The following is a 27,463-nucleotide window of genomic DNA, read 5'->3' on the forward strand; positions in this document are numbered from 1 at the left end:
TTGAACTGGCCATGTATTAGTCAATGGGGCAATGTCCTAGGTGTGCAAATCCCAGGCAGTGCTCACTTCAGCCTAATGGACAATTCTAAATTTCACACAATTCTAGACTATAAATTATTCCATAGGAAGAGCTGCTCCCATCAGAAAAAAGTACATGAGGCAGTGACATCATGAAAAGTACATGATTCCCAGTGACATCAATAAGGGAAAAATGTTTCCAGAAGTCAAAATATTCCTACCATCATGAATCATAATATGTAGCATTTTTAATGGATGGACAATTCTTGAGTCATATGACCAAATAATGTTGTCAATAGGAGTGGAATGAATCCATTCCAAGCTCAGAAAGTACTAGTTTATTTTAAGCTTATCTGTCAATTCAAGCCACCCCATATTGCTACTAATTGTTGTGTGATCAATACGGGTTGAGTTTCAAACTGGACACACAATGAATGGTTCATCACTGTCCCTCCACTCTGTTTTATTTTTTAACCATTTCATTTTATTTTAACATATATTAAAGCACAACCAAGAAAAAAGAGACATAAAAAATGGAGTACATCAGAAACCTATTGTGGAATTTTAAAAAAACAGATTCAAGATGAAGTAGGGAAAATGTTGTTATTGCAATTGCAAACTGTACTAGCAAGCTGTACATTTGCAAAATGTTATTATTACAATTGCAAACTGCTTCAGTTTAGGCTCCAAATGATAACAAAACTAAATTTTATGAAAACTTTTTCCAATGACTTCTTGAAATTGAAAAGGGGGACATTTTGATTCTTGGAGATATTAATGGGGTTGGTTCTTTCCCCAAATTTTGCTACATCTGGTTTATGCAAAAGGAATGCTGATAAACTTCCAAAAATGTTCTAGGCTATATGTTACTACTTTTTCTCTCAGAAACATGGAGACATAAATATCTTTTAAAGAAAGAATATATCTATTGTTCTATTCACAAAACATAAGAATATACATGTATTGGATGGCTAGTTCATTATTAACAAAACTTATAGCCCTTATTTATGCAGATGATAAAACAATAATCAGAACACTGTACAGAGGAACCTCTGGCTCAAAAAAGTGGAGACTGAACGGTCTATTATTATTGAAAGAAGATATTAAATTGAAGTGCCAATAGGAGTTAAAGAACTTCTTTCAAACTAATTTAACTTTCAGTGTTTCTTTATTCACAGTATAGGATTCCAGTAAAGAGTTTATGAGAGGATTGTTTACTTAAACAAAAGAAGCAATATGGAAATTTAAATTGAATAAATCCTCAGGGCCAGGGGGCTTTTTGGGGGGTGAGGGCATTATAAGACTTTTAAAGCAATCTGATGAAACCATTAATCCAAGTAATGAATGACATACAATGAGGTCTTTGTGGCAAGGCACTTTTATCTCTTTGATTTACAAATAATGGAATGACCCTATTCATCCACAGTCATGCTGGCCTCTCTCTTTACTGAATGTAGATAATAAGCTTTCTATGGTTATACTTGCAAAGAAGTTAAATGGCCTCTAACTGATCTAATACTTCCTGATCAGGCTGGATTTGTCCTGAAAATATATATGAGAGATAGTATCAGATATATCTTGAAGATATACAAAGATATATTCTGAATATATATTTATATTCTGAGTACATATTAAGAGAAGCTATATTGGAAGAAGATGAGCATGGTTTTAAAACTGGAGGAAGAAACATCAATAATCTGCACTATGCTGATGATCCTACTCTAATAGCCGAAAATGCAAAGGATCTGCTAGATCTACTAATAAAAGTCAAGGAGCATAGTGAAAAAATGGGTCTAAAATTAAATATAAAGAAGACTAATGTCAACAGGTAGAACAACCAGCTTCAGAACTGACAATGAAGATATCGAAGTGGTGGATTGCTTCTGCCTTTTAGAATCAACCATCAACAGTAAAGGAACTAGCAGTCAAGAAATACACTGCAGACTAATACGTGGTAGAGCGCCATGAAGGCCTTGGAAAAGACATTCAGATGCCATGATATGCCTGTACCTACAAAGATCAGAATAGTGCAAGCAATGGTATTCCCTATGACATTCTATGGAAGCAAATGTTGGATTCTGAAGAAGCAGGTTAGGAAGAACAGCAAGGTGGATAGACTCAGATATAGTGGCGATTAGTGCACTGCTAGAAGACCTGAAAGACCAAGTTAGGGATATATTGTCATGGAGAAAAATCTATCTATGTGGTTGCTAAGAGCTGACACTGACTTGATGGCATATAATCAATCAATATCTTGAATCCCACTGATAATATATATTGGAAAAACAAGAAAGTGGCTATAATTTTTCTTGACTTGAAAAAGTTTTTGATAATTTGGGATGGTGCCTTATATTCATGATTTTTAAAAAGCTGAATTGTGGCATAAACTTTCTCACATAGATAAAGAGTATAATGAACAGGAAGGCAAGACAATAGTAAATGGATTTTTATCACAACAAAAACTTAAAATGAAAGGGATAAGAGAAAGTTGTCTCCTCCTTAATTTTTATTGACACAACTTTTTACACAGAAGATAATTTCAAGAGAATAAAATTTCAGAAATCAAATTGGCAATGTTTTATCAAGAATCAATTTTTATTTCAAATTATTTCAGTAAGAATTGAAGAAAAGATACTAAAAATAAATAAATAACTTTACTTGGTCAAACAAAAGACCAATTATTAAATTTAGGATTGTGCAAAATGTGAAAGAATGAAGTGGACTGGCAGCATGAAGATTCATCTCTATTTTATTTCATCTATTGATTAATATAAGACTTAAGGATTTTAAACCAGGGATTTTGGCAATAATCCTTGGGCTTCTTGCTCACTGCCTACTGAGGGAGTTCACAACCAGAGGGAGCCACTGATCTGATCTTTGCCACGTTACTACCCAAATAAAGGTCAAGAAAGGCTACTGCAGCTACTCAGCCCAACCAGACCAGGTGATCAGGGAAAACAACAGAGGCTTAGCTACACTCACAAAATTACTTCTTCAAAGCTTGGTCTGTAAGTCTGTGCTACTCCTTCTAGACAGTATTATCCTTTATAGACATTATAGACTTTATATCCATCTAGTCATCTAAACAATGACTAGCAGTCATTCTCCAAGGGTAGAAGTCCAGCTATTCTTAGAAAGGCCATCAGTAAGCAAGGCATGTGCTGTAAGAATAGGTGGGAATTTGTGTGCTTCTTCAGCCTACTGTATTCCAGTCATTAATGCTTGATGCTTGATCAACATTCAGGTATTCAAGGAGAAGCATGGCTCTTCTAGTTCATGATATACATTTTTAAGTTTAAATCTCATTCTCTTGCTCTGTGCTGTTGGGTGAATGCTAGGACTACACAAAATTACTTTTGTTCATATGATGTGAGGAGAGAGGGAAAATCTCTTCCTTTAGAGAAAACATAAAATTTGATTTCACCTATTTTATGTGTTTAAAGATGTATGCTTTTGTATACTATTATGCATTTCAATGTTTCTGTCCGCATCCATAAGTATGTGACAGAATAATGTAAGCACTGTCCAAGCTAGAGAACAGTATCAAAGAGAATGGGTGAGAAACTGTGTTTAGGACATGTTTCCCATATTTTGCAACATATAAATGCTCTTCTTTTATTTCATTTAATAAAGTTATTCGAGGTAACCTTGAGGTAATTGCAGTAACTACCTATTTCTTTCAGAACTGTTATTAAAAAGCTTGCACATATACATAGCAAGTTCATCCAAAATGTGATCATTGTATCTAACTGAAATCAATTGGTTTGTGTGTATCTCTTCCTTGTCAGTGCATAGCCAAATTTAAGCAACACCTAGAGGACTTGATTTGCATCATCATACCTTCTGACCAGGTCAACACTCAGAAAAGAAAATACCTGTGCAGTTGCAAGATGGATTCCCTGATCTTTTCTCTTCTTAGCTGATTAAGTGACTTCATTTTTGCTGATATGCTGGGCATCAATTGCCAGAAAGCTGGCAGGTCTTAAAATTAATTAATTTAGCATATATTGCATATTTACTATGTGACAATCCTTTAGTCACAATAGTATGCTTACCTGCACAACAGTTCTGTTTTACTGATGGAAAAGTAAGGCCTAAAGCTAGTAATCTGCCCAGGGGAATAAAAGTAAGGTGGTAAACTACAGGTATTCCATGTAAAAAGTGATCTTTGATTTCTCAGATGATAGATTATAAGAAAGATCTCAACTAAATAACAAAGAGTTAATGCTGAACCAGATGCATAGATTCTGAACTGGTATAACACAGCTTCCTAAATTTGTTAAGAGCAATTAGTAGTACCTATGCACAATGCAAGAAGGAGATTTGAACCAAGATCTCTCAAATCCAAGCCAAACATTGTACTTCCTAAATCAAAAGTATTTCATGAAAGCTGCGGGTTAAACCGCTGAGCTGCTGATCGGAAGGTTGGCGGTTCGAAACCACGCGGCGGGGTGAGCTCCTGTTGCTAGTCCCAGCTCCTGCTCACCTAGCAGTTCGAAAACATGCAAATGTGAGTAGATCAATAGGTACCGCTTCGGCGGGAAGGTAACGGCGTTCCGTGTCGTCATGCTGGCCACATGACCCGGAAGTGTCTACGGACAACGCCGGCTCTTCTGCTTAGAAACGGAGATGAGCACCGCCCCCTAGAGTCAGACACGACTGGACTTTACGTCAAGGGAAACCTTTACCTTTACCTATAGCGTATATACATTATCTATTCATTTTCAGACAATTGTAATTTCCTAACAAACCTTCTCTCCTAAATTCCATACAGACAACTTATCAGAATAAAAATGTTAACTAAACTAGATTTAAGTCTACAATCATTCAGGCACAGGCAGTCAGAGCCTGGAAAATTAAAATTAACTTCCTGTAAGGAAATATAAGCAAGTTCCTTATATTTGAGTAACCTTATACAGTACAAGTAGGGGGTTATAATTAGTATTACAAACCAGCCTTTCCAAAACTCATCTCCTCCTGTCTGAGAATGATGAGAATCACAGTTTAGAATATCCTGAGGCCATCAACTTGGGGAACGCTAGAAGCAAACATTAAGCATAGACAGCCAATTCTTTTGAGATTTTTCTGCAATTACTGTAGATAAATAAGACCCTACTGTATATACTTGCAGATAACCCCAGCTGCAGATAAGCTGAACCCAATTTTTGGGGTGTATTTTGGCACCTAAAATTCTCAGCTTATCCACAAGTATATACGGTACTCTGGGGGAATGACAGGAAACAGTTTGCCTAGGAACTTGCCTTTGTAATTATCTTTGGCTGTATTGACCAGGAATTATGAGAGTTGAATCCCAGCACAGAGGGGACCAGATAGGGAAAGGCTGACCTACATCACAGGAAAGCAATAATGTATGTATACAAAGATCTTGGGATCCTTTATGTATCCTAGCCTTCCCCAGGAGCCTTTGCCTAGAATTTCCAACCAATGAGGAATCATAGGATTTGAAGTCAAACATAACCAGAAGGCATCAGATTAACTGAGCTTCAATATTTTTGTTTCAACATTCTAGCCCTATTTAGCAATCTGTAGCACAGGGTAGGGGAGAAGGTGTTAGATAAGACTTGGTAAATTCCAAATCTGTGGGTACACAATTGTTTCTCCAGGTAAGATTATTGCAGGCAGTATAGTAAGGATTAAACATGCACTAAATGTACATCCATGTCCTGGGAAAAGGAATTCTGTGCAAACATTACGACTTCTGGTAATAAACAGACTATGGTTTAGCATTATACCACCCCATCGTTTCAGACACATGTACCAAGAACTTCAGCTCAACTTCTCAAAGTAACTTTAAGAAACAAAAAGGCAGGGAGACATATATTTCAGACACAGAAATAATAAAGCATTCCTTAATAAAACCACAGCAAAGATGAACTATGTAGCAGAGTCATTCTGTTATCACCCATCAAGGAAAAAATGCTCCTTCTTGAACAAGCAACTTTGTTTCTGCAAGCAGCTAAACAAAGACAATGCTGAAAGAACAGCTTACCTTGGAAAATAAGTCAAAGCAACCCAGGCGACTGATGACACAATATACTTCAGGCACGCGTGGTCCTTTTCCACTTGGCTGCCAATTTAAAAAAATAGATTTGAATTATCTTTTAATGTTAAGCCATTTACAGATATGATGATGCTTTTTGCATAGTATTTCTGCCTTTTTTCATCAGATTGATGGGGTACACAGAAGGAGTCTCCTTGAAGATTATTGAAATAATACAATTGGGCGTACCCTGGAAATGGTGAACTACACCGGCTAATCCTTCTAATAACAGATCAAACTACAGCGAAGCGGAAGATGAATCCACCAAAACAGTCATTTTTACGTCTGGACATGAAATAAATAAATACATCAGATTGATCACTCTTGGGAAAACATCACAAGACGGGAAACCAGGTACATGAGGAACCCTCTTTTCCCATGTCAGCTGCTGTGCAAAGGAGATACTCTTCAGCATTCTTCCAAGTCAAACCAGGCACAATTACAATTTCTGCAACTTGGAACCTAGTTTCTTTTTTCCATGGCACATAGACTGAAACCATCCAGACCACTCATGGGGAAAGCAGGGAAAGAGGGATAAACAGTAGTACCATTCTGCAGTCAGACAGACTGTGGTGGAGTTTGCCACTATGAACCTTGTTAAATGAATGTGCATGCCAAATCCACAGTAGATTGGGATCCATAATGGAGCTCTTGCACCAATGACTACAACAAGAAAACAGTTATCTCTCAGAGGACTGATCCCAGGAATGGAGGTATGATCTAAACAGGTTGACTGTATTTTCCTTCTCCTGCCCAACTGTGTAACCATTATGAGGGCAAAATGGAACAATATTGCGTGCCTGTATCCTATTGATGTGGCTCAGGCTTAACATCAAGGAATAACCAATCCCTGAAGTGATGCTCCTGGGTTCCTTATTTTAGATACTTTTTTCCACTTCCAATTAAATCAAAAGCTATGGTGAATTTAAACAAAAATCCTGATTGTTAACCCTACTTTTATGGCCCTTTCAAAAGGTGTTTATTATCAGTGAATACCCTGGTGATCAAACTATTTGGCTTTTTGCATATGACTTAAAGGAAAACTTAGATTATGTTTTAAACTGAAAACGTTAAGATGGTCAACAGGTGCGTGTGCTGCTACAGTAAAAAATCATGAAAACTCTGTGCCATTAAGTGAACACAGATGGATCTATTTCTGGATCAGGACCTGCTGCTTAGTGGACGTCATATTTCTGAAAAAGTGGGATCCTTCTTTGTCCATATTAGGTAGAAAAACGGCTTCTAAAAGCATCAAGTGATTATATCCAGCATGTGGGATTTGGGTTAAAATCATTGTGTCAAATCTGCAGGAATGCTGAAAGCATGCCAGGCGTCCTGGACAGTAACCAGCTAAGAGCTATCTTGCCGAGTGCCAGTAAAAACACTGCATTCTTGGGCCCTATATAATAGCAGGAACAATAATGCTCATAGTTTAGTCAAAGGCTGTGGCCCCATGAAATATTACTGTGTTGTTTTTTTTTAAGAATCCTTAAAGTTTATAATGTCACTATTCTTTTTTAAGTGAGTATGTTTACTTCCCAAATGTCTCCTCCTTCATGGCCCATATTTTAGTTACCTCCCTTTTATCAATAACATAGATTCACATTGTGTTTATAAATCATAATGACAAAGAATGGAACACAATAGAGTGGAAAGGCTTTTGACTGGCTGAAACTTTTCCTTCTATTAACTCTGTTGCTGGTGGTGGGTGGGAAGAGCCACTTGACATTTTCAGTCCCTTCCAAATCTATGACACTGGAAAAAAATATAAAACAGATCACTTCATGTTCACTATTTCTCAGATAATTTTGTTTTCCCAAAACACAGCCTTTTTTCATATTTAAGCAGACCAGCTGGTTGGATTATAATAAAGTTAATGTGATTTATTTGAGTTCTATAGTTAGAGGAAACCTGCATGCTGTGATCTTGGTTAGTATACTGAGACAAAGACCTTTCTACCAAGGTTCATCTCTAGATACCAGGAGGCAGCCACCTTTCTGTAAAGCCTTATTGACCCAACATAGTATGGCTCAAGCAATGAGCCACATGGCAGCAGCAATGACCTGAATCTGAGGGCAGATTCATGCAGCTCTTCTGTATATGGCTAAATTCATTGGTTCTGCTCAGATACTTTCATACAACTTCCTTTGTCAAATGGATCATCTGAATTACTTCCTACTGCACAACCTGCAATTTTGCACATTCCAGCTACCCCTACTAAAGTGAGTTAGGCTGAAGCATGCCAAACAGCTTGTGTGGTCATGGACCATCCAAATTATCCACTTTCCACAATCAAGGTGCAAGATACAATGAGATCCTGCTGTCTTTATTATATGACCAACAATGCCTAGAACAGCTGTAAAGAATCAGCTTTGAACCAAGTGTTTTTCTGTGTGAATGAAATTAATATACTCTTGAAGTTGACTTCAGAACCTCAGTGAGATTTCCAGGATCTTCATTTTATTCATTTATTATTTGTTACATAGTTTTAACATTTAGCATAGTAACACAGATACAAAGATGACATTAGAAAAATTACTAAGATCATACAAGATCAATGTGAAATAGCCTGCAGATTGGCTTAAAAATAGTACCTAAAGACAGAGTTGGCAAAAGTCAATTTTTAAAAAAAAAAATTACTTTGGCTTCTAGAGGTTGCTGGGGACACGTCCAGTGACTCATAATATTTTGGGAGGCAAGACTATAAATTTTGGACCAGTTTCTTTTTCTAATTTTTTAGTAAACATTTTAGAAAAGATACTTAAACAATGCAGATAAAAAACCAGACAAAGAGAAAAGAAAAATAAAGTACAAATAAGTAAACAAGGAATCTTAACTGTCTAGGTTATAATGTTCCATATATAATTAATTATGAATAATTGAATATATTACTTTAAGAAACTAAAAATCAAAACCATGAGCATGGGTAAATACCAAGAACCATGGTCAACCCAGTATGTATCACTATAAGTTACATTAGATTGAGTCAAAACTGAAAATCTGTTCTAGTTTAAGTAAACCATGAGCTGAAATATAGATTATATACACTGAAAAACCAAAATTTTGAATGAGGCACAAATCCATACAATGAACTCTAGTCCAGAAATGGTTTCCAGCATGAATTAAATTCTGTGTCAGATTTACTTTTAAGGTACAAAGTTATTTTGGACATTGAAGCATATTCCCACAACTTCCACTGAACATTTAATAATGAAGTGGGTGTGGTGGAGGAATCTGGACTTACTGTTTTCCTGTATTTGTCCCAGACATTCAACAGATTACTTATTATTACATGATCTTTTATATATTTGTTATTTCTGTTTGTATCAATACAGAGATATTTGTACAGACCATCTGGAAGTCCCGCCCCCTTCTGTAGAAGTATCAGGGCTTTAAGGAGATACAGTGGACTACTTTTTTCACTTCAAAACAGTTTTGTACTACTTGAGCCAAAGACATACCAAAATGCAGATAGTGATATTGCCAAATTTCAGCTATGTTATCTGGAGGTACAAAGGAGAGACCAAGAATTGGTTACCCCTCCCCTATGAAAGGTTCTCAGAACAGCTTACAAGAATGATGTGTAATGTGCATTCAATTGCCAGAAAGTGAAATTAGCTAGGTGCCTACAGAATCAGTCATCACTGAAGTTAATATAAATGGAGACAATTGCATTATCACAATATACAATTTTTACAGGGCATCCATAGCTAAGGACTGGATTTACTGTTTCACTTAAAGAAGCAGCTTCCAGTCTCATCTATTAGCTCTGCCTTGAAGAAACACAGTGGAAAGGCATGAAATACCCAATTAAAGAGTCTTTATACTAACTGAAACCAGCAATTGTTCTTTAATTGAGTAGAAGCTTCCCCCATGCTGGACTATGAGTCAGCAGTACATCAGGAAGACTCTACACAATCTTTGTACTGTTGTACTGTTGTCTATTCTGTATAATAGTAAATAGAAAAAAACTATTGTCAAAGCCAATTTTTCCTACCTGTAAACGTCAACCTTTGATCTTAAATAAGGAGGCATCTGATCTTATAGCACCTTACAATAAGGCACATAATCGATAATACTTCTATTTATGTTATGTTTTAATATGTTCTATTTGTTCTATGAAAATGTTCTATTTAAAGTCCCCTCAAACAAATCTCCCTGCAAGTCTGTGAGCCTATTCCTTTCAATCAGGATGAGGACCCAAGTTTTGTTCTGAGTTCTTTATGCAACAAGTTCAACATGGATGAAGCATAATCCTAAACAAGCTTCCTCAGAATTAAATCTCACTGTGTTCTTTGAAATTAGACACAATGCTACACCATGATATAAGGTAAGGCATATCTGGAACTCTTTCCTGGCCTTCAGAACAGATAAAGTAAGTAGGCTGTATGCCTCTGAATACTGATCATGGGACAATTAAGGGTTGAGAGCTACTGAACTCTTGTCCTGTTTGTGGGCTTTATGGACACATCTATCTGGTTCCCTAGGAAAAGAAGGCTTGACTAGATGGGCTTTTGAGCTCATCTAGCGTGGGTCTTTCTATACAGGTACTGAAATATATAACAACCAAAGCAAGAACAAACTTCTGAGAAGTGCAGATCACTCCTACGCTAGGAATAGTTATCAAGTAATGTTATCCAGTAACGTATTGCTTGCTACTTTCTAGATTCAAGATACCAGGAAATCCTACTAAGACTTAACTAATTAGAAGTACAGATTCAGCCACACAAACAGGAGTATTCGAACATAATTTATAACAACCCCAAAGAGTAAAGTAGCCATCCAGAATTCAAATTAGAATTCGTCAAGAAGACATTAATGGCAGTCATCAGAATCAGCTTAAAACAATTAGTTATGTAAAGGCAACCAAGCATTTAGTTATATAATGAAATCATGCTGTAATATTAATACTTGTGGGAATCTGACAACTGTACTTGTCTAACTTTATTTTTCTGAAATGAAAATATTAAACCAAACTTGGACTGGAAACGGAACCTGACAGTGCCAGACGTTACTTATCATAGACTGCCAGCATTATTTTGTATTCCTTTAAATTATGTACTTACTACAAATTCAGATCACATTGCATAGATCAGAAAGCTTATTATGAATGTGCATTGTAAGAATGAAAAATAAATACAAGGCAAGATGAAGATAAATAGAAAGCTTAGGGTAATAGCAGAAGTTCTGGAAGATCTGCAGTTCCACACACTTTCTCTGTCTCTACTACAGAGAGTCAAGCATTCAGCTTTTCTTTACTCCTATCAGCAGCTCTGACTGCTGGAAAGTCAAGCTGAGTATTACCTGAATTCTCTAGAGATCAAGTTTCTGTTTCTCCAAAATAGGCCCCATCTATATAGGCAATTCCATTTCAAAATGAGCACCAGTATTAAAATAAATCAATCTTGGGAGTTAAAGAAACCAGACAAAAGAAACAACGGAAGCAGGACATACTTGTTCTCAAACTTCTTTGATTCAGCTTATCAGAGGACTGTTTGCCTACGTGTAAACTCCCAGTTCTAGGATAACGTTAACATTAATGTCAAGAGTTTAAAATTAAACCAAAAGTGGTAGCAGAAAAAAAACAACCCTATTTTACGTATATCAAATATTTAGAAAGGAGGGAATGGCAATCTAATTTCATCAGGAAAAAAAAAAAAACAACGTGCAAGGTTTCAGCATTTAGCCTGCCTCCTCCTTGGGGCTATTATAAAGCCTCGCTGCAGGGAAGGAAAAGGCTAACCAGAATACTGCAATCTTCTTCCCAGAAAAAAAGAAAAAGAAATCACATTTGGGAATCATGCTTTAAAATAGCCCCGCACTTAATGCCAGAAGAAGCAGTTTTGGATATTTGTGTCCTGGTCTGTTGTGTGTGTATGGTTGTGTATATGCATATCTCTTGTAAAATGCATCAGGGCTGCATGTTTGCTGTGAGACTGGCTCCATATACAGCTCTGCTCACTGCTGGTACCAGGTCTGTAGTATGCTTACTTAGAGCCTGCCTCTACTCTAGGTTATCTCCCCACAATCTGTTCCCCCAGGTATTCATCCCCTGCCTCAATTTTTAGCAATAAAAGTATCTTTTGCTGGGAGAAAGGTAGTCAGGGAAATTGAATATAGGAACATGACTGATGGATGTCATAAGTGTAGGGCCCTTTTGGCTGTTAAATCTGGATCCTGCACAGACAGGTCAGATAAATACATAGGTACACTACCTTCCCAACTGGAGTGTCCCTAAGTCAGGGTTCCTCAACCTTGGCAACTCTAAGCTGTGCGGACTTCAACTCCCAGAATTCCCCAGCCGGCTTCTGGAAGTTGAAGTCCACACAGCTTAGAGTTGCCAAGGTTGAGGAACACTGCCCTAAGTGAAATCAAATAATAGACTAGCCATAAATGTGTATAATGTTTTCTGTGCTTGGATTTGAGTGGCTGAATCTGCATTCCAGGAAATAGTAGATGGAGTCAGAAAGAATCCTAGTTTTCATTTGACTGCATTTACATTTAATTAAGATTTAATATAATTAATATGATTATTCTGCCTTCTTTCAGTACCACAAATTTTATTAACAATATGTGACTAGGATAGGCTATATGGAAAGCAATTAGTTCCCAAATGTCACCTCTGTTTAACCAGGATAGTACTTTTTCTGGAAATCTGCAGACCAGCTTATATACCTAGTAATATAAAGTATTCTTACAGTGAGCTCAAGTCCTGTTGACTTAATGGACATATCCATCTTGTTTTCTCAGGAACAATATAGAAATGGGTTGCTATTGTCTTGTAATAGGAAGGTGATTTTTTTTTTTACTTCCTTGTCTAACTCACAGTGTCCATGCGGTCCTCCATCCAAGTACTAATCCAGGTCTAACCTCACTTAGTTTTTTGGGGATCAGCCAAAGTCAGCTAAGTGCCAACCTAGTAAGCCTCCAGAATCCACTATGAATTGCTCCACTAGTATAAATTATCAATCACTGCTGATGCAACTACCCTAAAGAGAACCATCCAGAGAGAGCACTGGGATAACATGAGAAATAACATGAGAAGTAGATTTACTTTCTCATTTCTGTTAAGCTTTTCTCTAGAAATTCTCTAACCTGGGTTCTATCTGCCAAACAGAAAGTGAGACCAGGGGTAGAGTAAAGGAGGAATAAACATTAGAAGATAGTCTTGGTTGAAATAAAAAAATGAAAATTCCTTGCCATACATAGTGAAAAAATGTAACACAAAACTTTAGGGAAAAAAATGCTCTGCTCCTTGGAAAGTAAAAACAGATTTGAAGTTTTATCTGACTTGAGTCTTATTTGTTTTTAATTATTTATTAACAGCATTTACATAGTATCTTAGCCATGTAACCATGTGCCCCAGGACACTATCAATAATAGTAAATATTCAAATACAATTCCTTTGCCAAGAAAGCTGGGTTCCCCTTAAGATCAAAAATAAGATTTGCTATATATCTATGTAACAAAGAGGTAACATGCAATAACTTTTGGTTATGTGCCTCCTGATAGAATCACAGAACTGAAAGGAGATCAGAAACGTTCCATCCTATTCCAGGTTCAGTACAAGATCTACGGTGCAAAATGCAAGTTCAGCATCCGTAACAAATGATTATGATGCCTCTGCTTAAGGGCTTGCAGAGAAGGAGAGCCCATCAGCTTCTGCTCTTATAAGTAGAGTATTTCTCCTGGAGTCTGGCTGAAATCTTCTCCCCTGAAATAGCCATACACCCTCTCCTCATTTAGCAACCTCAATCCATCCCTTAAATCAGAAGCAAAATGGTTGCTAAGCGAAATGGTCACTAAGTGAACACATGACTGAGAGAGAGACAGAAAGAGAGACGTGAAGATCACTGGTTGCTGCCATCTCATTAAGATAAAGTTCTCTCATACGGCTATGCCAGCATTACTCTCGCTCTGGCATGTGTTGTTAGGCACATGAAATTTGATTGTAAGTACATGCATTGTTCGGAAAATGTGTTTTTTTTATGTAATTACCATCAAGTTTATGAACAGTTGCTAAATGAGGTAGCCACTAAACAAGGAGTGGCTGTACTTTCTGGAGCAACTGAGAATAAATCAGCTACATCTTCTGCGTTGCAGATAAATGAAGCTAACTAACACAAAACCTTGTAACTCTCTCTTTTTGAAACTAATTCTTACCATGATGTGCTTAGCATTCTAGGATTTAGTACTTTTAAAAAAGATTGATATACTCACCAGTAATCTCCTGCAGTAGCCAAACCTTCTGCTGCCATCTTCTCCAGTCAGCATAAAAGAGAATGTCTCACTGCAACAAAAATTCATGCAGGTTGTACTCTATTGCTTAAACCCAGGAGCAAGAATACCTCTGCTTTTTTTTCAATTAGTCATATTTTTCAGTATGTCTTCAGATAAAGATAAAACTTATGGTTTATCCACCAGTTTTGTTGAGGCTTTGACATTAACCAAACAATATGTACTTATTTATTCATGTGTAAATAAGTATTGAAAATGAGAAGCAATCAGGAAACATGCCTTGTATTTCCTATTTTAAAATTAGTTCAATTTTTCCGTTTTATTGTTATAAAACTTAGTATTACACATTAACTAAACAGAATTATAGCAAAAACAGAAGTGGGCAATCCACAGCTCATATATAGTTCTTTTCTGCAGCCCAGGTCTCCTTATTACAATTTGGTGACAAAACACTGAATAAAAGCCATGCTATAGTCCTCTCTAGGATCAGCAAAAAGTAAAACAGATGTGTCAAGCTTCAAAAAACATTTACTCTATTAACATTAAAAAAAAATCCTCCCCAATGAGAAAAAGAAAATGGGAAATAAAAAAGAGTCAAAAATTCCACTCCTACCATTACCAGTGTTGATTGCCTCCTGCAGGTTTAAGTTGCAAAAATAATGGTAATAAATACTAATTTAAATGAGGTACAATCCCAAATGGTTACCTGTGTACAGTATAGCATGAACTACTTTAAAAAATCTATAGTGGTAAAGAAACTCACAGTTTCAATTAATTCCAAATGAAATAATTAACAGTCACGTTAAGTTATGACCTTCAAAGCCTATTTGTTCAACTATACTGGCTTGAAGTAAACAGAAGAATGGCTTGGAAGCTTGAAATGCTTTATAATTCTGTTCCTAGCTTTTCAACTACAGGTAGTCCTCAACTTACAACTTTACACAATGGAGACTGGAAAATTTGTCATTAAGTGGTATGGTCATTAAGCGAGGCATCCCAGGACCTGATTTTATGACATTTTTGTGGCAGTTGTTAAGTGAAAAATGTGGTTCCCCATTGATTCTGCTTGTCAGAAGCTGGCTGGGAAGATCGCAAATGGAGATCATGTGACCTAGGACGCTGCAACCATCACAAATACATGCAGGTTGCCAAATGCCTGAAATTTGATCACATGACTGCAGGGACTAAGTCATAAGTGCGAGGACTGGCTGTAAGTCACTTCTTCCAGTGCTATTGTAACTTCAAATGGTCGTTAAACAAATGGTTGTAAGTTGAGGACTACCTGTATGTCAGAACAGGACAAGGAATAATCTAACAGAAATTACTGAAAGATGCTGTTAGTTCCCTAGAGCTGAATACAAGGGATAACATTATGCAACACTGATCACTCTGTAAAAGCTAGTATTGTGGCGATAGTAGAGCAGTTTACCTGTTGTATTCGGATACTGGACTCCAGTCTTTAGCATCTGGAAAGCAAAACTGAGGAATGGCTTTGAGTCGCTCTTCAGCTTCACGAACTTGTTTTGTGGGTCTTTCTAGCTGCGATTGAACAAATCAACATCAGCAGCATCCAGCACAGCCTCAAATTAATCTCTTGAAATCAACAATAGGAATTCAGAATTCAACAGCATGAATTGTTTCATTCTCCTTCCCCCTATGGATGGCTATATTCATCATTTCTGTAAAATTAAAGAAAATCAGAAGCCAAAGGTCCGGGCCTAAGGATGTCACAAAACAGGGAGAAATAGTAGAGCCAAACACTATTCAGCAGCATTTTTTTGAGGGAGATCCCAGTAATAAAGAAGACTCTATATTTAATTCCTTTGTCAGTTAACTAAATAAGGCTTTTTGCTATGATTTATGTATGTATATGTTTATATTTACGAGACGTATATTTAGCAGTGTTCCAAACATTGTAGCAGAAAGAGAACAAACAATAAATGAAGGAAACAGATCTCATAACAATAATGCAGGAATGACTCAGTTAAAAGGAGTTCTTACTTTTACCTTTGGAAACTGATATGTGACTTCAGGAAGGTATGTGTTTTTAGCGGGCTTCTTCTTAAGAGAAACCACCACAAAAGACTCAAACAGTTCACGTTCCTGCCATTCAATCAACTCCAGTTCCAAAGTTCGGTAACTAGGAGCCCTCTTTAGCACTGACTGGATGTGGACAAGCCGTTGGGTATGAGCTAGTATATCCAAAGAAACAAGAGGCATTAGCTGGAGGCTTTGCGAGTCTTCTGAATGGTGAGTACTATGCATATATTAGAAGTCCCTGAAAAGAGCCATACAGCATCTAAATGATTGAAACTCCCCAGTCAGCTACACAACACCATACATAGCAGATGTCATGCCTAGTATGTCCCAAGCGTTTTCTTAATAAACATAAATAACCTTATAATCAACAAATAATCCATTCTACATTTTTGACGCGACAGCACTGCTAGTTGTGAAATCATTTCCCTTTCCAGATTTCTGCATCTACTAACCTCACTGTGCTTATGCACAGAGTCTTATTAAACCGCACGTGTATGCACATATTGTCTACTGGTTTTGTTTTTTTTTAAAAATCTATAGGAATTGACTGAACTTAGAAATCACTTTTCACAAAACAAAATAGAAAGTGGTAGTCAAGACTAGCTCATGGTGACAACACATTATGCAAACACTGAAGTTTTAAAGTCATTTTCCAGCTGGTTAAAACAACAAACAGGAATGAGGAGGAGAGTACCTCTCCAGGGCAATCTAAGGCACATAACTGCTGATCAGAGACGTAGAGGCGGGTTTTTTATGGTAGTTTTAATCATTCACTGGTTTTATACCATATCTGCTCTCTATGCATTGCAGCAAGATCCAACAAGTGAATCAGCGGGATATTACTTTTGAGGAAAAAAAAATAACAAATACATAATACCGTTTTAATAATAGGGCTCCATAAAATTAGCAGCAACACATCGCAGCTTTCCCATCTGTTTCTGCTGTACCTCCAGTTACACATACCACAGCAATCTGCATCAGTCTCAAGCCAGAAAATTTATTTGAAATAGAAGAGAGCCTGGCACCAGTTGGGGAAATGACTCCATAAAAACAGATTTACTGGCCAGGTGAGAGTGTTAGATAGATCTGACTGCTGGTCAGCAATGGCAGCAAAAGCAGAGAGAGAAAAGGAAAAACTCTGCTCGTGTCCAATAATTTCACAATGTTTTCATTTAAAAAAAATTTCTAAAAATGAACACTGTCTCAGTCAATATGGGAAAAAAATGAAAAAAAATCAGTCCTTCAAACTGGGTAAATTTCTCCATGGCTAAGAGGCTGCAAAAAGAGGACCTATGTAGCACAGTTTTGAAAAGCATGGGCTCACAGCTGAGAAGAACTCAGTTGAGTTCAGCAATAAATCTGTTTTTACCTTAGATCAGGGAGAAGCCATATGGAGCTTCATCCCCTTTTTGGCAGTCCCCAAAGGTCAACCTTCCCACAACATCTTGCCAGTGACAAAATAGTGATGTGATGTGTCATATGTTATGAAGTAGGTCTACAATATTTAATGTACCTATTTCCTGTAAAAATACATATTAAGAGGGGAGAGGGAATCCTAAAGCCTAAAAATAAAGAAGTGGGCTCCTGCCCACTCTTGTGATGTCCCTGCATCACCACCATCGATCCCTGCAAATCAAAGGCAAAAAATAATGAAGAAAATGCATAACTCAGCCAAAACAAGATACCCTTCCCTGCATTAAGGGTTTCTTTCCTTCCACTATATAATAGGGCAGTGTTTCTCAACCTTGGCAACTTTAAGGTGCATGGACTTCAACTCCCAGAATTCCCCAGCTAGCCATTCTGGGGGTTGAAATCCACACATCTTAAAGTTGCTGAGGTGGAAAAACACTGTGCTTGAGTGAAGAGAAATTTATTTCACTAGCAGTGTCCTTTCAATTGGCATATTCAAAATGCTTTGAGCATTTAGGAAAATTTCATAGTACTAAAAGTTCTGATTACCCATCTTATTAGTTAAATAATCTAAAGTTCAGTATTAAAATGAGAACTTCGTTTAAATGCAAACAGCAGGTGTCATCACTAGAACAATATAACTCAATATTGAGGCAGTCATCTTCCTTAGCCTTTAGGATTTTGTAGTTTTAGGACTGCAGCATTTAATCACTATTTTAAAGCTGGACAAGATCCAGAATTTCCTGCAGAAATCAGTTATTAGCCACCAAACAGCAGGGTTAGGGTGTCTATTTACAATCCTCTCCTAACGTGTCTATTTACAATCCTCTCCTAACTCACATATATTTCCCCACTCCACTCTTGTAAATAAAAATGTTTTATGCCTCTGCATGAAGCTCCAAATTCCATCTGGCAGACAAATGAATTATTTCTTATCCTTTGCAAAATGTATTCTAATCTGTGGAGTCCTTGGTGCTCTCTGAGCCTTGTTTTCTTGCAGACGTTTCATTGCCAGACTAGGCAACATCTTCAGTGCGAAGAGGGAGTGGGCCTCGCTCTCAGTTTATATACTGCGGCTTGCCCTGCTTGTGTTGGTGGGGGGGGTGTTGTTCTCTCCTTGGGAGTTCCTTGATTGGGCTGTTGTTTGCTGCTTGGTTGACTGACTGAGTTAATAGTTCCTTGATTGGGGTGTATTGTGTTGTTTGTTTGTCTGGTGTTAATCCTGGTGTTGATCTTTGCATATCTATAAGAGTATTCTACTCTTAAATCTGAGTTTTCCTTTCCTTGAAGTATTTTGCCTTTTTTGATTCAGAGTTGAAAGGTATTTGATTAGCACCTTTTGAAATAGCAGCAGCACAGGATGAATTAAATATTGTGACTTAATACAGATAGTATCTTTCAAAATAGCTGAAAGGCGGATAAAAGATTGTTTCCAATTACACAAAAACATACACAAGAGTCCATTTCTTTTATCCCATTGTCACTTCTAGTCAAAGTAGTTTTGCATAATTTTTAATAATCTAAAAAGAAAAGTGAAATCTATTTATGACGTATTAAAGTAGACGGTACACACAACAGTGATCTATATCTTAAGATGCCTTGAATTCTCTGGGGGAAAAATTAATCTTGTCTCCAACCTAATTTCATTGGGTCATATTGTAATTGGGAAAACCGATAGGATGAATTTCTCACCTTTAAATCTATCATCTGAATCACTCTCACTCTCACTATTTTCATCTGAAAAAGACAGGAGGATTTTACTATTAGGATAAAAGCTTCAGGCTTGCCTTTGTTATTTACATTAACAAAGATACACTGCGCTGAACACGTGCCAAAATTTTATTTGTAGAAAACGGTTCATGATTTGTAAGTGTTTAAGAAAAGACAGCTTGAGTCAAGTCTATGTCGCTTTAGGAAACATTTAGAAAACTGTTTTGATGTTTCCCGTCCAAATTATTTAGGTATTGAAAGGAAGTCATGCAACACCTGCATTGTAAAGATGAACCATTTAAAAGTTTAAATTGGCTGAGTAATATCAATTCAAGATATGAAAAATGCCAGTTTGTACAAAACATTACCCCATCACAGTAGCCAAGCTGTGACTCATTCACAGCATGCAGCTTTCAAGCAGTTCAAGGACAGGGGCATATCTTAGTTAAATGCTCTTAGACAAGCAAATAGCTTAGACAGGCAAATCCACACCAGCAGTAGTTATGGGGAACAGCCACACCAACGTCAGCAGTACCAGATAGGTCTCCCTTCATGAGGAGCAGGATTAAGGTTCCATCCTAAAGCTATAGCCACATACCTTAGGAATATGAACCTTAGGTTCATTTGGAGTTTCTGCACTTTTTCTACATTGGCACACATATACACAGGCAGAATTCAACAGGCATTATAAAACATTTCTTTGAAAATAGTAAGATCTTATTTTATTAACAAATCCTTCTATTGTATTTATGTGTTTCACAAAATAAATAGGAATTGAATATTCACCGTAAGTACCTTTGTAGACTATCACTGCAGAAATTACTGGATAAATTCCAAGGTACAATGAAAACCAGCTGCTTCTCACTTTACACAGTACACATTTATGAAGCTACACTAGCTTTCCCTGGTGACTCCAGGAGTAATAACTGGGTATATGTAAAGAAATGATATGCTCAAGGACTTGCACCAGGGATTACTAACTGGTTGCAACTTACTCATACATCCATCACCTGCAAAGGAACAAGCATCTAATCTTACAACTTTGTGTTTGTCATGGGAAATATTGGTATCAAAACTACCTAACAAATCACAGTAATTCCTATACTGTAACTGATAATCAACACTTTCCTATAAGTCCAAAAGATTTCTGTGTTATACCTCTCAGTGATGCTGTTTCAATATTGGACATTGAAAGCTTCTTCAATCTTTTTTTCCCTCTTTTTGCACTATAGATAGAATTGATCCTCTGTACCAGCTGTAAAAGAAGCAAAGAACCATTGGCGCTGCATACAGAAATTCAGAAGGGCAAACATAAATCAACCAGACATTCTTTCACTTGAAACTATTACTATTGTTAAACCTGAGTAAGAGAAATAGTTTCATATATTCAAAATTCATCCCAAGGAGGTTCTACAATAGATGGTCCAAGATTCAGTAGAAGGTCAATATCATGATATACAGAAGTGACCCAAAATGGAGCATGGCTTCAGTCAGATAAAAGATCAACTTTGCTTGTTCCAATTGATTTCCAATATTTAATTTCACTGATGGATTGGCTGACTGATTATGTGCCATCAAGTTGGTGGATAAAGTTAAATGTCATTTGCAGACTGAACAGTTAATGACACAAATATATACTTTTTTTTGGTCTTTTTTATTTTTTCTATCCAGCCCTTTTTATTTTTACTTCTATGAATAACTAAAGTGGTGAACATACCTAATACTTCTTCCTCCTCCTATTTTCCCCACAACAACAACGCTGTGAGGTGAGTTGGGTTGAGAGAAAGTGACTGGCCCAAGGTCACCCAGCTGGCTTTCATGCCTACGGCGGGACTAGAACTCACAGTCTCCTGGCTTCTAGACCACTAGACCGAACTGGCTGCATTCTTACTGCATTCTTAACAATATTGGTCCTATTCACATGGCATATTTAATTTGGAGGACAGGGGCTAGCTTGTCATGTGAACAGGAAAGCTAGATAAGTGAACCCAGCCAACTAACCCTCAATTAGCCTCAAGCAATCCTGGTCTCTTTGGGGTTAAATGAACTCCACCGGTCAGCTATGTTGTTTGAACAGCTGACAGAGAGTTAAAGAAGTGCAGCTATTTGGATCCAAAGCAGGAAAGGTACTTCACCATCTGAAATAGGTGCACTTACTCCTCCTGTCAGGGGCTTCTTGAAGAACCCACACCTTTCCCTTGGCTCACACAATAGCCGCACGGTCCAAAAAACATTTTCTTGCTTCAAATCCAAATAGCTGCACATCCATGCTGGGGGTTAACTGACCCTTTTCCCTTACATAATCAAGACGAAGTCCTAATGAAGCCCCACAAAAATGGGGTGACTCTACTAGTCAGTCTTTGGGGTCATTTCAGTTTTCCACATTCTCCAGGGGTAAGTAGGTGAAAAAGGGGCGAAATGGATGTCCATATGTGGGAGATGGGCGGTGATAAAAATATGATAGATAGATAGATAGATAGATAGATAGATAGATAGATAGATAGATAGATAGATAGATAGATAGATAGATAGATAGATGTCCCCAACTCTGCAGTAGCACCAATCTTGTTCACACCACTGTGGATTTTTTAAATATATCACTTTAGCAAAAAATAAAACAAAAGAGGATCTGGGAAGAGAAATGCCAGCTTTCCATTCCCCCTTTGGTAGGAAAGAATCTTGTGAGGATAAACTTAGCACAACACTGGAAAAAAGATACATTACTGGGAATTTAAATTTGGAGAATATGCAGCAATGGCAAAATTAACAGCATATATTCATACCAGAAGTTTGACCAAATTTAAGCAAGAATGGCTTCCATATATATTAAGGAAGAAATATATTCTTCCATAAGAAGAAAAAGAATTGACCAAAGAACTGAAATCAGAAATACATGAAAATTGTAGATGTTTTATGTGTTGTATATCAGTCAGAGTACGGCAAACGGAAGTTAGGAACTAAATATACATGTATAATGTTTTTAATAGTTCTTTCTCCATTGTTTAATGGTATCTTTAAATAACAATATAGTGGGCACTTTGGCACTCAGCTCAGAGATTTAAAAAGATCTCTAAAACCCTTTTCTTTATTGTTAAAAATAATTTCATGTATTTGTTTTACAACTTCTGTAACTTCTTTCTCCACCTACTGATACATCTTTGCATCAATTATTTTTTTCTTTCCTTTTTTCTTTTCTCTTTAAAAATACTATTAATAAAATTATTATTATTACATTTATATCCTGCTTTTTATATATATAACTTAAAACGACAAACATACTTAATACTCCTGCCTCCTATTTTTCCCACAACAACAACCCTGTGAGGTGTGTTGGGTTGAGAGAGAGTGACCCATACGGCTTTCATGCCTAAGGCAGGCCTTGAACTCAGAGTCTCCTGGTGTCTAGGCCAGCACCGTAACCACTACACCTGTCATGAGTACTGATGGCGAGAAGGAGGGGGCCTCTATGCAGGGTGGAAAACGCATGTGTAGTACTGAGGAATTAAGCAGCCATTCAAAGAGACACAGATCAGACCCGCCTTGACTTTTGGGGTTTATCTGTCTGGGTTTCCCCACGCTTCTTCAGTTTGTTAGGATTCTGTCTTATGTAGCAGTAATAAACACTAGAGACCTACTCCTCGTCTCAGCGTGATTTCTGACTGTTAGGACACCAAACTGGCTCTTTTAATCATAAAAATTAAATGAAGAAAATAGCTAAACATCTAAGAAAAAATTGTAACCTTGTTTGTTTATATCCCTTGTTTGTTCAGAAATGTTATAATTTTAGGTCATATGTAGATGGTGCACATGTTTACTACTCTGCAAAAGCTTCCAATCAATTAACAGTTATTTCAAATCGTACCAACATAGTTATCTGAATATATAGCTCATGAATAAATAAGAGGACTCATGTTAGACCAGTGGTGATTTCCTTGGGAACCATCATTACAAATAAAAACAATGGAAATTTTTAATTTAAGGCACTTACTACAGTTTATAAATAGTAGCAGGTCAATGTCTAGTGAAATCAAAATACAGCTAGTGAGCAGCTGTTTGACTTTCAGAACTTACTAGGAATTTAATAGGAAGACATGTAATAATTTTATCAAGGAAAAGCCTGGGTAATTTGTTCCTTTTCATACATATACCTCAGTGACCTTTCTTTAGTTGCAGCAGGAAAGGGTAAACGTGTGTTCCTGTATTATCTACTACATAAGTTGTGGTTCAATTATCCTTATGGATATTTCATACAATCATTTTGGTTTGAAAGGATGAAGCACAATGACCGTAGCTGATGTTATTTTGTAGATTGATAGCAGTCTATGAAAAATTGTACTTTCAATTATATGTATGAATCTTAGTAATCTTAGCTTTTGGTCTGAAAACAAGGTACTGTAGCACAATAAATGTTTTGACTATTCCTCTTCCCCAGACTTGCTTACATCCCTGCATTTGAAACAAGGATATCATTTACTAGACATGTGGATAAAGAAGGAAACAATGGGCTGAAAGTCCTACAACATGAAAACTCCAGGAAGAAGATGTGCTGAATCACTGCTCAACTGATTTGGTGGGCCAATCAATTTGGCAAAAGGGTATGCTTACAGGATGATAGAAACTTGTGTTTATACTTGCAGCAAACTGACAATAAGTCAGGACTTGTTCAAAAGGCCATTTTTAATATAAACTGAGGGGGAAAAGTATAAAATAACCCAATTAATATAGCACACAGTTTACTTACAAGAGTAATTCAAATATCAGAACATGGCTCAGAGCCTTTTCTTTTCCCTAAGAACTATTATCTTTCCCCAGTTCCAAGCCCAGATTGGCACAAACAAGCTTTTACTCATCGAGAGAGAAAGTGTGTGTGTATGAGAGAGAGAGTAGACCAAATCTTCTGGATTTGCAAGAAGACTGCAGTGGCCATTACTGTACCTTTGGGACTCTGCGAACCCTGCGTGTGGACAGAAGTTCACTTGTAGTACTCAAACTATCCTCATTCAGGCTAGAAGGAGAAGAAGTGATGCCAAGCTGGGCCAGCAGCAGCATATCGTTGTGGCTGTGCCTCTTGGGTAATTGTGGCAGGCGATGGCTTTTCCTGTCTGACCAGTTTCCAATTCGTAGGGATTGGCTGCTGGGCTTTAAAGGTAGCTACAAAGAAAGAACAAAAGAATAAAACTATAATTACTGAAATAATGACAAGGCCTGACCGAATTCTTAATTAACAGAAAACCCTCAAATTAAACATGTTAAACATGAGCCAGCAGTCTGACAAAGATGCTAAAAAGGCAAATGTTACCTTGGGATGCCGTAACAGATCCCAGAATCTGTATCATGGGAAGTTCCACTCCATTCTGCTAAGGTCAGACCCATGTGGAATACTGTGACCAATTCTGGGCATCATAATTTGAAATGGACAGAAATAAATTACAGCAGGTTCATAAGACGGCTATGAAGATGGTAAGGTGTCTGGAAATCAAGCTCTAGAAGGAAGTCTTAAAGGATCTGTGTATCTTTAGCTTATAGAAGAGATGACTAAGGACAGATACAATAGCAATCTCACATCTGAAGTGCTGTCAAACAGAAGACAAAGATAATTTATTCTCTGTTGCTCCAGAGGACAGTACCAGAACCTACAAGGAAAGAGGTTCAGGCTAAACATCACAAGGAACTTCCTGACTGTGTGAGTTGTCAGTCAGGGGAATAGGCTGCTACATGAAGTGTTAGGTTCTCCTCTATGTTCACTTCCAACTCTATAATTTTAAATGAGTTCAATGAACGTTCAATAAGAGGAATCGGTTAGATGAAAGCAGAATTAACATGTAATCAAAAGTTGCATTTTAGCATTAGTATAGAAAATTGGCAGTAGGAATGAGGTAGGGCAGAGTGGAAGTACACAGGCATCAACAACAGAAAATAAAACAGGAAGTAATACAGGAAGTAAAGCAAACCTTTAGATGTTAAGGTTTGAAAGCACAGATTCCATATGCACTGTTGCATAGGACATTAAGAGGACAATTAGAAATTGCTGTTTTAGGGCACAGTTCCAGAGTCTGCTTCACTGAGTCTTTGAAACAAACCCTTGGAAGAGAGGGAGATGAATGGTTATTATCAGGATAGGTATGTATTACTTCCAGTCTCAGAGTTGGTATATCCAGGAATACCGGTTGTAAGAAAACAGGAGAGGAAAGATGCTTTTGCTGTTAGGTCCTTATGAGGTTTTTCAGCCATTTGTTTATTTATTTAGATATAAACATGCTGCACTACATGGGATTTGCATCTGATTGAATAGGTTCTTCTTATGGCACTGCTGTCTTAAGGAGTCTTCTAGGAAGCTTTCTTGTCTACTAGCTAAAAATCAGGAAGAGTCTGGTAGCACCTTTTCAGAATAACAAGTTTTATTAAAAGTCATAGGCTTCTGTCCCCAAAAGGGTATGCCTTTTAATAAAATTTGTTAGTTGGAAAAGATGCTACCAAATTCCTTCTGATTTGTCTAACATAGCTCTCCTTCTAACTGCCTACAAGCTAAAATCTGATGCTGTGAAAAACATTCCTGTTTAACCAACTGGCTAAAGACATTTTATTTTGTGCTATGCTGAAATGCAATTCTCTTTTTTTTCTTTTTTACTATTATTTTGCTTGATTGTGTACCAGATACTTCAATAACAATCTGTGAGATGAATTATGAACTAGCAACTGTCTATTTAATGCACATAAAATAAAATAGAGTATTAAAAAAAACCCTAGTCTAACACCTCATGTTCTTTTGTGGGGAACACAAAAATACTTCTACACTGTAGTCCAAAGTTGCAATGGAAGAGATACTATCCTGAGAATAAATGCCACCGAACTCAGTGGGACCTACTTCTGAACAGGCATTCATGAAATACTGCTATAATTAACCCTTTGATTTCCAAAGCTGGAACTGATAGTTTATGTACCTCAATGTGTCCCTCACACATATAGTGTACATTTTAAAACATCAGACCTTGAACAATAGCCATTTCAATTCTTGAATGACACTTGTCCAGTTTCAGAGTTGCTGAAGGTAAAAAGTACATTTGGAAATATAAAACTGAAAGCAATCAGGAAGTTAAGCCAGGTCTGATTCAAAGTTAAATGACATTCCTTGTATTTCATGGTTTTGCAATAAGTTGTTGTGTCATAAATATTTCATACTCTTCCAGATTACTGAAGGCATTTCTTTGGAAATACATCTCATTGTTTTCTGTTAAATTTATCTGGAAATACATCAAAGCAGCACATTTTAGTAGAAATATACTTAAGATTGGAAGAGCTATTATACAGTATAAAACTGGGTTTGGAAGATGAGGAATAAAGCAGCTGATGAAAAATTTGCTGTGTTCTATCATTTTCTAAGCTAATTATATTTTATTTGTTACTATTTTTAGCAACTTCATAGAGCACATTAAGTATGAGAGGGCTGCATATAAATTATAGAAAACAAAAAATGAAAACCATCAAACATTGGTCTTCTGTTTATTAGAGGACATTCAGTAACTAATTCTGGGAATTACAAGATAGAAAAAAGCTAACAAACATACATGCTAACAATTTCACAACATCATACCAGCGTTTAAGAAAGAACAGCAAATGGAAAGTTAATACAAATTAAAGATTTTAGATTAAGGATGTTAAAAGATCCTCCTCCTTTTCTCTTGTCTCTTTACTTATATGGTTAATTTGTCTACTTGTTTTCCTGTAGCTGATCTTCTTTGCAAGAAGGAAATAGATACAATACTCTGACTTCTAAACAGACAGTCCAAACAAAACCCAGTGCAATTATTATTACCTGCGGAGGTGTTGTGTACTTCCTGTCCTGTGGACTCCACATCCTGTGCAAAGAATCTAGGGAACTTTCGGAGAGCTGCTGGGATTTTCGGCCTGCATTACGGGCTTTCAGTTCCACATCCTCATATGGGTTTTCCTTGGGTGAATCTCCTTTACAATTTTTTCAAGAAAAGA

The 27,463-nt window shown here is 36.9% G+C and overlaps 1 protein-coding gene across 4 annotated transcripts in view; it reads right to left on the reverse strand.

Moving 5' to 3' along the window:
• DENND2B (DENN domain containing 2B) overlaps positions 1-27,463 on the reverse strand; it is a 158,242-nt gene that overhangs the window by 23,603 nt on the left and 107,176 nt on the right. For all 4 annotated transcript variants that reach the window (XM_063289443.1, XM_063289446.1, XM_063289444.1 and 1 more), the window contains 8 exons: positions 27,291-27,439; positions 24,413-24,628; positions 20,636-20,732; positions 19,460-19,504; positions 16,325-16,509; positions 15,747-15,856; positions 14,300-14,369; positions 6,029-6,106 (listed from right to left, as the gene is read on the reverse strand). In XM_063289443.1, the coding sequence (XP_063145513.1) occupies positions 6,029-6,106; positions 14,300-14,369; positions 15,747-15,856; positions 16,325-16,509; positions 19,460-19,504; positions 20,636-20,732; positions 24,413-24,628; positions 27,291-27,439 (950 nt within the window). The remainder of the gene's footprint in view (positions 1-6,028; positions 6,107-14,299; positions 14,370-15,746; positions 15,857-16,324; positions 16,510-19,459; positions 19,505-20,635; positions 20,733-24,412; positions 24,629-27,290; positions 27,440-27,463) is intronic.

Source organism: Candoia aspera, chromosome 1 (genome assembly GCF_035149785.1).
Source record: "Candoia aspera isolate rCanAsp1 chromosome 1, rCanAsp1.hap2, whole genome shotgun sequence".
Classification (NCBI taxonomy): Eukaryota; Metazoa; Chordata; class Lepidosauria; order Squamata; family Boidae; genus Candoia; species Candoia aspera.